This window comes from Psittacula echo, assembly GCF_963264785.1.
Source record: "Psittacula echo genome assembly, chromosome: 2".
Taxonomy (NCBI): Eukaryota; Metazoa; Chordata; class Aves; order Psittaciformes; family Psittacidae; genus Psittacula; species Psittacula echo.
In genome coordinates, this window is record NC_137737.1 from 56,073,756 (window position 1) to 56,088,063 (window position 14,308).

Consider the following 14,308-nt stretch of genomic DNA (forward strand, 5'->3'; position numbering starts at 1 on the left):
ATTAATGTTTGGGTTTTTTTTCTTGCTTTTTCCCTTTCCAGGGTGTGATCAATAACTCTGTTCTGGGTTACTTCATTGGCAGAATCTACCTCTTCCTTACAAAGGTCGGTGTATCCCCCGAGAAGCTGCGCTTCCGACAGCATATGGAGAATGAAATGGCTCATTATGCCTGTGACTGCTGGGATGCAGAGTCCAAAACGTCGTATGTAAGTGATAAAGTGAGGCAGCAAGCAGCACTCTCTGTCAGATCTGTTGATAGGGTAGGAAGGGCCTCTGTTACATTTCTTGGTTTTAAAAGCTAGGGCTATGAGTCTGATGTTTCTGTCCAGTCCCATGTTGGTATGAACACACTTACTGCAGTGGAAATATTCTGAATCCAGAGCTAAGGGGACAGGTCAGCTCCCTGCAGTGAGCTTGCACAGAGTTCATGAGCTCTTCACGCTTCTTTGTAGGTCCTTGATTCAGACTCTTTTGCTGGAGCCTGAAGTTGCCTGGGAACTTTTCAGTGGTTTAATCTCATCTGGAATTAAAAGAAACCAAGTCCTGGTGCTTTCCAAAGAGTATAGCCCCTGTAACAGCGGTGGAGAAGGATTTGTTTTGCTGGAGGTGTTATTCCAAGATAGATTCCTTCCTGCTTGAATGCTTGCTTTTCCTTTCCTACTTCCAAGCTGTGAGAAATGAGTTCACTCCTGCCAGTTCAGACAGCTGGTGCTGGGAGAAAAAATTCCCAAGGATTTTTAATCTTCCTGCTGAGTCCTTAAGGGCTGTTCACGCCTTGACTGCTTTGTTTGCAATAGGAAATGTCTTAGAAGACATGATAACTAGGTTGTATTGATTATGAAGTCATTCCCCTTTTCAAAGGCACTGAATCTACTTTTTGGGTCAAATCTGAGTTAAAAAAGAAAAAGGATATGTGTAGGCAGCATATGTTCTTCTGCCTCATTAGCCTTTCCAAGGGTTCTGGGGTACCTGCAGATTTCTGAAAATGTCTAGAGAACTCTGGAGGGCCTGGTTCCAGTAAGGGTTGAAAGACTGAAGGGATTTTGCTGAAGTCTGTGGGGCTAGGCTGTGACATTGCAGGGACCCTTATATGGGTGACCCCATCCATGGTCCTGACTGGATTGATAGCCAAAATGGTAGCATGTTCAGCCCAAAGGTACCCACACAGGGAATGGGTGAAAGCTTCAGGTGGTTCAGACAGCCTTATTTATGGGCAGGAAGAATCTTCTACAACCTAGGGGTGAGGTTCTGTGTGGTTGGTGGGCTTTGTGTCAAATTTTTGTTGGGTTGTTCATGCACACACACCCCCCCTTTCTTCTGAGGAGCTGGAACAGACTTACTGCTGGTGATACTTCATTACAGCTATGTAGAGGAATAGCAGCCACTAAAATTCTACCAAACTTAGACTAGAGAACAAATTCCTGCAGCTCAGATGAGTGTTTTGTCTTCATAGATGTCGTGGTTTAAGCCCAGGCCGTAAATCAGAACCACGCAGTCTACTTCCCCCCCCACCTTTCTTCCCTCTGCTCCTGGAGGGACGAGGAGGAGAATCGAAAGAATGCAACTTCCACGGGTTGAGATAAGAACAGTTTAGTAACTAGAGTATAACACAAACCACTACTGCTATCACCAATAATGATGATAAAGGGAATAACAAGGGAAGAGAATACAGCACCTCACCGCCCGATACCTCGCTCCCCACCCCGCAGCATTCTAGCCCTTCCAGGAACTCTCAGTTCTACCTCCTGGGCATGACGTGCTGTGGTATGGAATACCTCTTTGGCTAGTTTGGGTCAGGTGTCCTGTCTCTGCTTCCTCCCGGCTTCCCCTCCTCCCTGGCAGAGCATGAGACTCACAAAGTCCTTGGTCAGAGTAAACATTCTGACCAGCAACTGAAAACATCGGCTTTATCAGTATTATTCCCAGGCTGAAAGTCAAAACCACAGTGCTGCACCAGCTACTAAGAAGGAGAAAAAATGACTGCTACTGCTAAACCAGGACAATAGAGAAAAGATCTATAGAAATCTTTTCCTCTGAATGTAGATAGCTGACTTCCATAAATTCACAGTCTCTCTTCCCAGCCAGCCCAAAGAAGGCTAGACATGTGTGGGCCACACTATGTAAGTATGACTAATAGACTTGGCAAGCCTTGTCATGGGTCAAGACAGCACACAGAGAGCAGTATGTCCTAACATACAGCCTAACCCAGAACTGAAGACAGCAATACCAGAGGCAGGACAAAAACACCTCATGAGTTACACTCATGCTTTGGTTTGTCACTTAACTCTGACCAAAAATGTTTATAGCAATGTGCAGCACTCAGTAGTAAAAAGTTAACTGCTCTGAATAGCTTAAAATCCATTATATAAAGTTAATTACATAAACCTGTATTTTGTGTTTCCTGAGAACTAGCTGCAGTACCCTAATGGCATAAAAATTCCCCAGTATGTTCTGGAACACCATAATTTTTCAAGCACAGGGATTTCTTCCTTTCACATACCTTTTCTGGTACCTTGCTATATCACTGCAGAATGGAAAACCACACGGTATCTCGCTGCCTGTGTGTCCACGTGACAGAGTGAATGGATGTATCTTTTCTTATGCAGAATTGCCTTTTAGAAAATCCAGATGATGGTTTGCTGCAAGTGTTAGAAGGCTTCATCAGTTCAATGTCCATGAATGGTGTTTTGAGATTCCTCCTTGCCATACCTGCTGAAATCATAGAATTGCAGAATGGTTTGGGTTGGAAGGGACCTTAAGGATCATCTAGTTCTAACTCCCCTACCAAGAAGGGACAGCTTCCACTAGACCAGGTTGCTCCAAGCCTTGTCCAACTTGGCCAAATGTCGGAAGAAGTGCTTCCCTTGCATATGGTCTGTGTCTTACTAGCTCATAAGCCAGGCTTTTGGCCGTTCTGATGTGGCTGGTTGCCTGCTGGCTGTTCCATACTTGCAGAGCACCAGCACCCTGAAGGCATGATGTCTCGGTGCCTATAGCATCTGAGCGATGGAACTGTCTGCCCTAGTCCCAGCCCCAAGCTGTTGGCACAGTTCTGTGTTCTGCCGAGTGATGTGGAAAACCTGCCCCTGAACACAGGCACTGGTTAGATAACTGATCATTTCCTCTGGAAACAAATGGAATCATTCAAATGAAGGAGCAGCTAGTGAGTGAGGCTGCTTACTGTAACAGAGCTAATTATGTAGAAAAAACAGTCATAGCAGCAGGAGGGCTTAAGGGTGTATAAACATATTTGATGGTTAAGTGAACAAAAATGTGAGTTGGTGAAAGCTTACGATTTTGTTTTTTCAGGGTTGGATTGAGATCGTTGGCTGTGCTGATCGTTCCTGCTATGACCTCTCCTGCCATGCCCGTGCCACCAAAGTTCCTCTTGTAGCTGAGAAGCATCTCAAAGAACCTATATCCTTTCAGAATAAGCCAAATTCTCTTAAAGTGAAAAGTGATTTAACAGTGAGATGTCTTGGAGAACTGTGTAGCCCTATTTTAAGTTACATCTGTAAATTTAACAGGGAAACCTAGAGCTACAGACCAGCATGACTTCGGTAACTTGGGTAACTTTCAAAGACTTGAACTTGTGGGTGACTTTACTCAGGTCAACAAAGGGGATTTACTGTTGTGCTTAGTTTTTTCTATCTTAATGCTATGCTCTGTTTTGACTGTTCACAGTCTGACTGTTCGCATGGTTTAAATGTGAAAATACGATTACTATCCCAGGTTATTCCACATCATTCCATGGTTCTGCTGCTAGCTGTACTTGTAAAAACAAGTTGTATTCTTTCAAAATTTGTGACCTTCTGCCCTTCAGGATTTTTTATTATTCCTTTCCTCTCTTGTAGTAAAGTTCCTTAATCCAGTAATGGAGGAGATTTCTTTGTGTTGTGTAGTAATTAGCTTTAACTAGGACCAGAACCAGGCCCTGCTTTCTGTCATCTCAGACTCCTTAACTACCTTGTACAGAACAGTCAGCGTTGTTCAGTTTGAGGCAAATAAGGGAGCCATTGGCAGAGCTTATAAGAAGGATGCAAAGGTGGTGATGGAATACCTTTCAGTCTGTGATGAGTGTTACATCACTGAGATGGAGCAACTGCTCAATGAGAAAGGGTGAGCTAGCTGTGTGTGTTTGTTACCCTTCTTTGACACCTCTGTTGAGGATCACAAAAAAGTTGCTGGATTGATTTGAGTCACCTGAAACCAGCTTCCTCCTGAGAGTAGGCTGAGTGGATTACCTGAAATGTTTTAGTGCTGTCCCTTCCACCAAGTCATTGCTTGCCATCCATCAACATATCTCTTGATGTACACTTGTAGATGGGTAACCATGGTATTCAAATACTTACCTGTAAGGGAATGAGCTTCTGGATTTAGTAGGATCATCACATAAGAGATTCTCCAGGGAAATGAGAAGTGCTCTGATTTGAGAGTTGACCAGGACTGGCAGATGGTTTTGAACTTAATTTAAAAATTAATAAATTCTGTGAGTGATGGAACGAAACAGTTTAATGAGAACCAAAACTTATGTGAGTGTTCTCCAGTGTTTAGTGATATGCTTTAGGACCTGTTACAAGCCTTTGGCTTCTTGGGGCAGCAATTTGTAGGTTTTTCTTTCACCTGTCTGTGTGTATTCCTAACACATGTAGGAACAATGTAAGATGTCTCTACAGCTGCTACATTTGGCTGAAGCGGGCCAACAACTGTGTATGTTATGAGAAGGCTAATGGTGCAGTAATAAAAAACAAACTTCATTTCCTGCTTGAAATGGTACAGTGAATACATTCCAGAGTGGTTAACGTTTACTTTTTTTTTTTTTCTTCTCTGAGCTAGGATTTATTTCTTCTATGTTTCTATAAATTTGAAAGTGTAGAAGAAATAGCAGGGACTCAAAACAGGGAAACTACTGCAGAATATGGTGATGTGTACACACATCAAAGCCAGAAGAAAGTGAACTTAATGCATCCAAAATCCCATTGAAATGATTCAATAGATGAGTTACAAGGAGTATCTCAGGTTTGAATTGATAGTGGACTGCAAATCATACCTGTTGTTTAAATTCAGCATCCTGTTGTAGCTGCATTCAGAGCAAAGCCTTCATCCCATTTGATAGTGGATCCGAATGCAGGTGATTAGCACACACTTTCTTTTTAAAAAGTGTTTTTTATATAACACCAATCAGTGCTTCAGCAAGGAGGTTACCATTGCTGAAGAGGAGACTGAGGGGTGACCTCATCAATGTTTACAAATATGTAAAGGGTGAGTGTCAGGATGATGGAGCTAGGTTTTTCTCAGTGATGTCCAGTGATAGGGCAAGGGGTAATGGGTGTAAACTGGAGCATAAGAGATTCCATATGAACATCAGGAAAAACTTCTTTACTGTGAGAGTGACAGAGCACTGGAACAGGTTGCCCAGGGGGGTTGTGGAGTCTCCTACATTGGAGATATTCAAGGCCCGGCTGGACAAGTTCCTGTGTGATGTACTCTAGGTTACCCTGCTCTTGCAGGGGGGTTGGACTAGATGATCTTTTGAGGTCCCTTCCAACCCTCGGGATTCTGTGATTCTGTGATTACACATGCTGACTGTGTCAGCATGCTAGACTTGCCTTTTGTATGACCATGTTTGCATAAATCCATTGGTGGTAATTTTCCATTAGCATGAATAATAACAGACATTTGCTTCCTGTAAGTGGATGGGTTAATACAGCCTGAATTCTCCTTAGCAAGGAGTGCGTGCTAGTTGCAAGCTAGCAAGTGGCAAGAAGTAGTATGAAGACCATACTATCAAAAGCTTTAGAAATAAGCAATAAAATAACTGCTGTATCCTCCTCTTAGTCTGGTGTCTGTGAAAATGCAGGGTACCTTCTGACATAGCTCAGTTTTCATGAGAAATCACTAAACAAGATGTACAGTGTGCAAGCAAGTGCCCATTTTGTTTGTCTCCTGTTTTTCTTTTGGTGTATCTGCTTCATCCTGAGATTATTCCATTTCCCACCTGAGTTTGCTTCAGGCTGTTAACCACAATTAAATTCACTGTGATTATGAAAACGGCTGCTTTTAATGTAAATGTAGTACATTTATTGTTAACAAAGATTTCTTTTAATAGGTATGCCATGTGTTTCTTTGGTCTTTGAGGTTTGCCCTGGCTTCTGTTGTCCCACTCTTAAAAGTCAACCAACCAAAGCAGTTAAGGAAATGTAACTTGTTTATTTATTGCTGCACCTTTTAAGTGAGTTCTTTTTCCTTTGCAGGGAATTCACTGTTGAAACTGAAGGGAAAACTTTTAAATTAACAAAGGACATGGTTACTGTGAAGAGGTTTCAGAAAACGTTACATGGTAAATTTGTGTCTTTGTTGTTTGATCATTAAAAATAAGAGGCAGCTCAGGATACACTTTGAAAGTGAACTTTATTAGTTGCATTGTCCTGTTAGCATTGTACCATGGCACAGGAAAAATGCCGTATGTTATTTCCTTGAAATTTGACAATTTAAGAGAGTTGTAAAGCTTTCACACAGCAGTGGGATTTCAGTGACCATTGGTGCAGACCTGTCTGCCTGCTTCTTGCCTGGTCTGCTCAGTAACTCATTCAATAGGCTTTGGGTGGCATATTATTGATGCTGCTTCAGTTGCATATTTTAGGATTTGTAAGGCTCTACGTGGTGCTAAGACCCAGCTGCTGTTGTGATGGAGGAGCTGGGGAAGGTCCACCAACTTTGGGAACTTCCATCTAAGTCCATTACAGTGCAGCAGCTGGGTTGTGGCAGTCTCTTGGTCAGGCTGTGGGCAGCTCTCTGTGCTCACAGCTCCTGTTGTCACTCTGCCACCTGGAGCCAAATCTTCTGGCAACTTAAAGAGACCAGGCTCTTTAAGCTGAGAAGTCCAGTCAGTTCCTTTGGTAGTAATCACATCAGCTTTGGTCAGTGACTGCATCTCCATAGAGCTTTTGTCCTCATATGGGAAATGGGGCTAGAAAGGTAACTTGCCGTATTGCTTGGATTTAGTTCCTCAAATAAGTCTTGTCTTTCCAGCCAGCTCTGTAAGCGCCTCACCCAAGGTCGTTTGGGAAGTCTTTGACAGAGCTGGAGACTGAGGTAGTTTTTTCCCGAGTTCATACTGTAACTAGTGAATCATCCTGCCCTAGCTTGAGAACATGATAAATGCTCCTAGGATGGAGTAAAGCAACTTACAGCATGTGCAGAATATATTTGTTCTTGCAGCTTCTGAGCCTTTAAGATGTCCAGGTGTCTTTCAGTCAGCATGTGCTGCTGCTGTGCAAGGCTTTGCTTTGTCAGTTCAAAGTTGTATCAGAGTTGTAACTTGCAGTGATTGTAGTATTGCTAGGCACCAGTAAGTAGAACCTCATTGCTGGTTTTCCTTTAAGTTGGTACATTTGGTAGTTTGGCTTCTGTCTGCAAGCAGAAGGCAAAGCTTATGGTTTCCCTCTCTTCTCTTGAAAACTGGTTGCTCAATGCACAAATAAAACAAGACCATCCTGTACTGTGTGCAGCTCTGGCGCCCCCAATATAAGAAGGACGTGGACCTGTTGTAGCAAGTCCAAAGGTGGTTTGAGGGCTGGAGCATTTCTGCTATGGAGACAGGCTGAGAGAGTTGGGGTTGTTCAGTCTGGAGACAGAAGGGTCCAGGGAGACTTCAGAGCAGCTTCCAGTACCCAAAGGGGCCAAGGAGAAAGTTGAAGAGTGGCTTTTGGCAAGGGCATGTAGGGGATGGGGCAAAGAGGAATGGCTTTAAATTGAAAGAGGGGAGATTTAAATTAGATGTTAGGAAGAAGTACTTTACTGTGAGGGTGGTGAGGCCCTGGCACAGGGTGCCCACAGAAGCTGTGGCTGCCCCATCCTTGGCAGTGTTCAAGGCCACATTGGACAGGGCTTGGAGCAACCTGGTCTAGTGGAAGGTGTCCCTGCCTGTGAGGAGTCAGAACTGGATGAGCTTTAAGGTCCCTTCCAACCCAGACAGTTTTGTGATTCCTTTGATAGGTAAAGCCCCACCCCAGGTTAGGTACTTAATTGAGAAGGATTGGCTTTCTAGGCACACAGAGTGAGAGGCATGATCCACTTGGCTGGAGAGCTGGATGCTGCCTTTGATTTTCAAAAGCAGCTAATGGCTGTAACTGTTGTTTCTTGCCCATTATCTGAGTTTTTTCTAAAAAACTGCCCTGTCTGAGCAAGGCAGCTGTCCATTGAGCTCCTTTCGTATACAGAAGAGAGAAAGAGGAAAAAGCCTCTTTGACAGATACGTGCCAAGTACTGGAGAGAATGATGGGTATATAACAGCACAGCACATTACATCTTCTGCGATTGTTTTGCAAACACTAATTAGTTGATCCTTATTCTTTTCCACTCTTGTGATATGTTGCAGATGGATGGAGAATAGAGTAGGTAGCAGCACTGAAGCAGGCAGATAAACAACTCGAGAATACAGAGGGAGTCTTTGGAATTTGAGTTTTATCTAAAGATCCACAATTCTCTACTCAGACTCTGGATACTGAGGCTATGTCAGTACATTAAACCAAAGTGGGCCAGGGATTTAGCATTACCCTGCCATCATGCAGGCTGTTTAATTGCTGTCATATTCCCTGGAACAGTTTTGGTCTATGCCAAAGAGCACCCTCCCAGACAATGCCTGGACCTAGTTTGTGGCATGGTGTGGAGCAGGCAACTGTTCTAGTGAACAGTTTAGATGAGGCTTCACTGTTGAGAAGTGGAAGAGGGTTTATCGGCATGGATGGAAGTTGTGCAGTGCTGTTTGCTCTCAGTGCCAGAGAAGGGGCCTTGACTTGTATTCTACAGCCTAAATACATTCTGTACATGGACTATGTCCAAACCTCTACTTCAGGTATTTGCATTTAGAAGAGAAATGTTTAACCTTTTAATTCCATGTGAATAGAATATTACTTTTTGTAATCAGAACTTGTGAGCACAAAGGCAGCTTCAGTAAACGCATCTTTTTTTTTCTTTTTGTGTATAAATTCCTTTTAAATGATGACGTGGATTCTTTTGTGTTCCAGTGGAAGAAATCATCCCAAATGTAATTGAACCCTCATTTGGTATTGGGAGGATTATGTACACAGTGTTTGAACACACCTTCCACATCCGGGAAGGAGATGAGCAGAGAACGGTGAGCTTTACTGTGGCTGGGCCTCAGTTTAACTGGCTGCAAGCATTTGCCTTTCCCTAACATCCAGGGGCAGGGCTGAAATAGGACTGCACAGTACACAGTAGAGAGGGGAAGACCCAGGTGGGCTGTTGAATTGCTGGTTTTGCCAGCGTACGTGCATGCTGAGAACATTCTGGGGCTGTGTGTGCATGAGGCTCTCACTGTATTACTGGCAGGAGGGTGAGAAATTCCTCCTTCTGGATTCACACTTGGCAGTGTCCCATGGCTCAGAGAAAGGCATCTCTTCTGTGTTGTATTTCCTTTTTCTCCATTGCTTTTCCTGGAACCACAGCTCTGCAGCAAGACATACAATAAGCTGACTGTTTCCTCAGTCCCCCAATGAAATTTAACCTTCTGATTCTGGACACCCCTAAAATCTTGGCCTGAACTTTGTTGTGGCAGGGGCCAGAAGGAAGTTTGTGTTACATACAGAGTACAGCCTGTTCCGGCCAGTGCCCACACTGTTATGTTCTGCACCATTGCTGCTGGCCCATGGGAAGCTGGCTGTAAACTTGATGCTGGTTCCTGTTTGTTGTTTCTGGCTGCTAAACTGTGTTTATTGAAAAGAAAAATAATGATGCTCCTTAGCATCTCTGGTTACCGCAGGATGTGATACAGTTATGAGTGGAGGGAACAGGATTCAAGAGCCCAGAGTTAGGACACAGTTGACTTTCCATCACAAAATGCTCATGAAATCTAAAATACCAGTCTTCCTTCTAGCAGTCATTTACTTTCCGCATAGCCTAGGCACTTCTCTATTGTGGTGCATCTCAGTTCATTGCTTTTGTACCCTCACAGGCCTTGCTGATTGCCAGGAAAGATTTCCAGTTCCCCCCACCTCCTGTTTTTGCACATTTATCTGAGGGCGTCTGTGGAGGGTTCTGAAAACCTTTGAGCTGCATATGCTCCATGTGTTTGTGGTTTCTCTGGGAATCTTACAGCCATTTTGGCTTTGACTGTGCGTAAAACTAAATCTCCTGGGAAGTCCCTTCTACGCTTCATTTTCCTGTAATTCAAGTGAGGTTCACTTTCTTCAGGCAGCGTTCTGGTAGGCCTCTTTAGGTGGAATATAATGTTTAGCTCTAGGGAGGGAAGGGGGAGTGGAACACAGCTGAAGAAAATCAATCTTTCTTCAGTGGTGTTGATGTGCTACTGCCCTAATGTCTTACATAAGGCCAGTGACTCCCCTGGAACAGTCACCCTTCCTCCAGCCTCAGAGCATATTCTTAGCTCTTAAGAATCTGGTCTAACCATTAAACTTGTATTAATTTCTGCTTTTCCTTTTTTCCTTAGTTCTTCAGCTTCCCAGCTGTTGTAGCACCGTTCAAGTGCTCCGTTCTTCCTCTAAGCCAGAATCAGGAATTCATGCCTTTTGTCAAGGACTTATGTAAGTGTATTGAGCACTGTGGGGCTGATGGGAATGCACACTGCGAAGAAAGGTTTCTTCTCAGTGCTATAGGGAGAAAATGGCATTGGGATCCCCTGGCTCTCACTGAACAAAGCAGCTGAGTTTGTTGTTATCAGTCAGCCTTGGGTATCCATCAATCTCTTCAGTCTGGTCTCAAAAAACCTCAGTTCCCTGCGTCTCCCCATGTTGGTTTGCAGTGTAAAAGACACTTTTTTTTCCTTCTGTGTCATAAAGAAATCTTTCCCACTGCTTAGGAGAAGCTGTCAGAAGCGGGGAGGGGGTTAGTTTTTTGGTTCTTTTTTGGGGGGGGCAGGTGAGGGCAATTGTTTGGGGTTTTTTGATTAAAGTTTGTTTCTTTGTTCTTGTTGCCCAACTAATTTACTGAGTCAGTCTCAGAGCTGCTGAGCCTCCAAGCATTCAAAATGCCCACTGGTACCATCTGAAAGTGCATATCTGAAGGACAGGAGCGTAGGCTGTATGTCAGACAGTGTCTTTTGCTGTTGGCATCAGTTCTGCTCGGAACCTCGCCTCACTGTGCTGGATATGCCCCTGCACATGTGTGTGGCTGGCAAGTTTTTGAGTTAAAGCAGAGTCATGGGACTGTAATGACAGGTTGAAGTCATTAAGAAGTCAATGGCTTTGCTCTTCGGGTGAGGGTTGCATGATCCAATGAGAGTAATGGGGTACGTGTGTGGTTGCCTTGAGCTTGTAGTCTTGTCAGGGGCTGGAGCACTGGATCTTTTGTCAAAATAAAACTGAGAGTCTGGTTCTGCTCGAAATCAGGATGCAGCTGCCTCACTTCAGGGTGTGCCATGTGAATATATATGGGAGGCCTCCGCTAGTATTGTGTTTCCTGCTGAATATGTAATGAGCCCTGGTGGTCCCCCCTTTTCTGCTTCTTGCAGCTGAAGCTCTCACTAGGAATGGCATCTCTCACAAGGTGGATGATTCCTCTGGATCCATTGGCCGGCGCTATGCCAGGACTGACGAGATTGGCGTGGCCTTTGGGATCACGATCGACTTTGACACTGTTAACCGGACACCTCACACTGCCACCCTGAGGGACCGCGACTCAATGCGCCAGATCCGAGCTGAGGTAAAGGGCAGGCAAATGAGTTTGGCCGCTGATGAAGCCGAGCTTGATTCATATGGGCTAGGGGAGAGCATTAACTGCTATTTCTGATCCAGCAGTGGCTCTGGTGTATGCGGGAGCTGCCTCCAGCTCTTGCAGGCAATTTAGCTATTCTGAGAAATCCCCAGGGAAGAGAGATGCCGGCCCTGCTGCTGAAGTGAGAAGAGGCTTTTGTTTTTCTTGGATACAGAGGTGTTGATCTTACTTGAAAGCCATGCCTTGTGCAATGCCTTGTGTTGATTGCACTGCTTTTCAGAGTGCCTCCTTCCAAGTGAAGACTGCTGAGTAAATGCACGGGTTGTGTCTGGCTTTCAAAGGCAGAGCTCTGAATCCACAGACACCAAAAGGCAGGAGATTTTTGACTACTTCAGGCTGGCTGGCTGGCAGAGCATGGCTCAGACATAGCTCCTTAAAGCTTTGGCTTCCTGCCAGTGTTGCTTGTGCAGCACCAGAGAAGCTGGTGAGCCATTGCCCAAAAGCCATGTCTGCCCTAAGCATGCTCTGCTAGTAGGGCCATAATACAGACTGGAATAGCAAACCTCCATATGGTGGCTAGTGCCCATCTGCAAGGATGAGATGTTGTAGCTTCACTCTGTACAAAAGCACTGGTGCCGTATTGCTGGAGCTGCTGAGCCAACTGTGGATTCGTTTCAGTGTGACAGGCAGTGCCCATTCCTCAGGGCAGCCAACTGTGTCACTTGGATGACATCTCACTGCTGAGCGACAGAGGCAAAACTTTGTTATCCTAAAATTTCTGCATGTTTTCTAGTTTCCCCAAGCTGATCCTTCACACCATGATAGTGTGCTATGAGGAGCAACGAAGAGGCAGCTGGTTTTTGTGCTGGTCTAGTAAATAGAGCTGGCTAAATCCTGGCTTACAGCATCTTTTGGATGTGTGTGAGATTTTCTTTCCCTTCCAAAACTTAACATAACATTACCAGGGATGAACCTTGTTGTGGTCCACCACAGTGACAGCTGCATTTCTCTCAGGGGACATCTCAGTCTTTGCCGAGATGACACAAATTGATTTAAGATCTCCTCCTAGTTAATGGTTTTTCTCGCCAAAAATGATCTTGTAGGAAGATAGCTTGCACATGTTCTGTTACTGATGTAAAAATTACCCATGTTCTCCAAGCATCCAACAGAGCAGCTTTATCCCAATGACCTATTTGTGTTTCATACATCTTTGTGACTTTGCCTGCAGATTTCTGAACTTCCTGCCATCATTCGTGACCTGGCCAATGGTTATCTGGCTTGGGCTGACGTTGAGGCAAAGTACCCACAATTTGAGGGACAAGAGACTGGCAAAAAGGACACAATAGAGGAATAAAGAAAAGGACCTGAAGTAAAATCCTGTCAAATGTCCACTTTTTACTGTGTATGTTAATATGAAATAAACTTATCATGTATTATTCAAAGCTGCATTGTTTGTGCACACAGGGACTATTTGTTTGTTTGTTTTTTTCCTCAGTTGCTGCCTGAATTTAACTTTAAAAACGGAAAGAATTGCAGTCCAAGGTGTTACGAATAAAAACACCATTAATATGCCTGCTTCTCTGTGTTCATGCAGCCTTGTGCTTTCTTCAGCAATGTCTGGGGTTTTTGGTTTTTTTTCTCCTCCCCTCCCCCTCATTTTTTTTCCCCTCATTTTTTTCCCCTCCTGCTTGGAGCTTTTGGTGTTTCAGGTTTGTGACAGCCCCTCAAGAAGGCAGGGACCATACACCCTTCCATCCGGATTCACATCACCTCGGACTCTCATGCAAGATGGCACTAGTCCTGTTTCTGCCACCACCATGTGGCTGCAGGGGCAGCTGAGCATGAGATCATTGCACTGACCAAGTCTTTTGCACGTTTGCAAGAGCTCTCTTTAAAACACGAGTGCAGACAATGCTGGGCAGTGAAATCAAATGGTGACTTGAGAGCTGTAGTCAGAATCATAGAATCACAAAACGTTTTGGATTGGAAGGGACCTTAAAGCTCATCCGGGTCCAACCCCTCTGCTATGGGCAGGGACACCTTCCACTAGACCAGGTTGCTCAAAGCCCCATCCAACTTGGCCTTGAGTTAAACTGCAGTTTTATGAGTCTGGCTTACACTTCAAGGAGGTGAAAAAAGCACCAGGTCTTTCTTCTGTCTGGGCTGCTTAAAGTACCCTTAATGGTGGAGATGTACACCTATGGATCCCTGCTAGGAGCCTTTTCTAGCCTGAGTTTCCCCTGTGCTGCAGTGACTGAGGGTTATCATCTTTGGCAAATACTCCAAGATACACAGAGCTAAAGTAATAAATTAAACCAGCCAAGCCAAGGGGCCTATGTGCCAGGCGCTGCACAAACCAACAGGCAGAGAGAGGGGTATGGAAGGGTGGGAAGGGCTTTCCAGAAAAATCAGTGCTTTGGGGTGTCCTTGTTTTGGAGGATCCAAGTGGACCCTGAAATGACTTGGGTTTTGAGCTGTATTGGAGGCCCTTCCTGCCCCTTAGCAAGTGTCGGACCTGGGCCCTCCCAGCCACTCTTGCTTTTTGAGCACTGGCTGGAAAGCCAGGTCAACTCCATTCATCTCCCCAGCCCTTGCTGCGACTCATGCTTGAAAA

At 44.6% G+C, this 14,308-nt stretch overlaps 1 protein-coding gene across 1 annotated transcript in view; it reads left to right on the forward strand.

Annotated features, from left to right (window-relative positions):
* Positions 1–13,539, forward strand: part of GARS1 (glycyl-tRNA synthetase 1) — a 30,013-nt gene extending 16,474 nt beyond the window's left edge. Inside the window, exons 10-17 of the mRNA XM_080611201.1 lie at positions 42–206; positions 3,310–3,457; positions 3,981–4,119; positions 6,255–6,340; positions 9,030–9,139; positions 10,472–10,565; positions 11,492–11,682; positions 12,923–13,539. Of these exons, the coding sequence (XP_080467327.1) occupies positions 42–206; positions 3,310–3,457; positions 3,981–4,119; positions 6,255–6,340; positions 9,030–9,139; positions 10,472–10,565; positions 11,492–11,682; positions 12,923–13,048 (1,059 nt within the window). The 3' untranslated portion in view covers positions 13,049–13,539. The remainder of the gene's footprint in view (positions 1–41; positions 207–3,309; positions 3,458–3,980; positions 4,120–6,254; positions 6,341–9,029; positions 9,140–10,471; positions 10,566–11,491; positions 11,683–12,922) is intronic.
* The last annotated feature ends 769 nt before the right edge of the window (positions 13,540–14,308 follow it).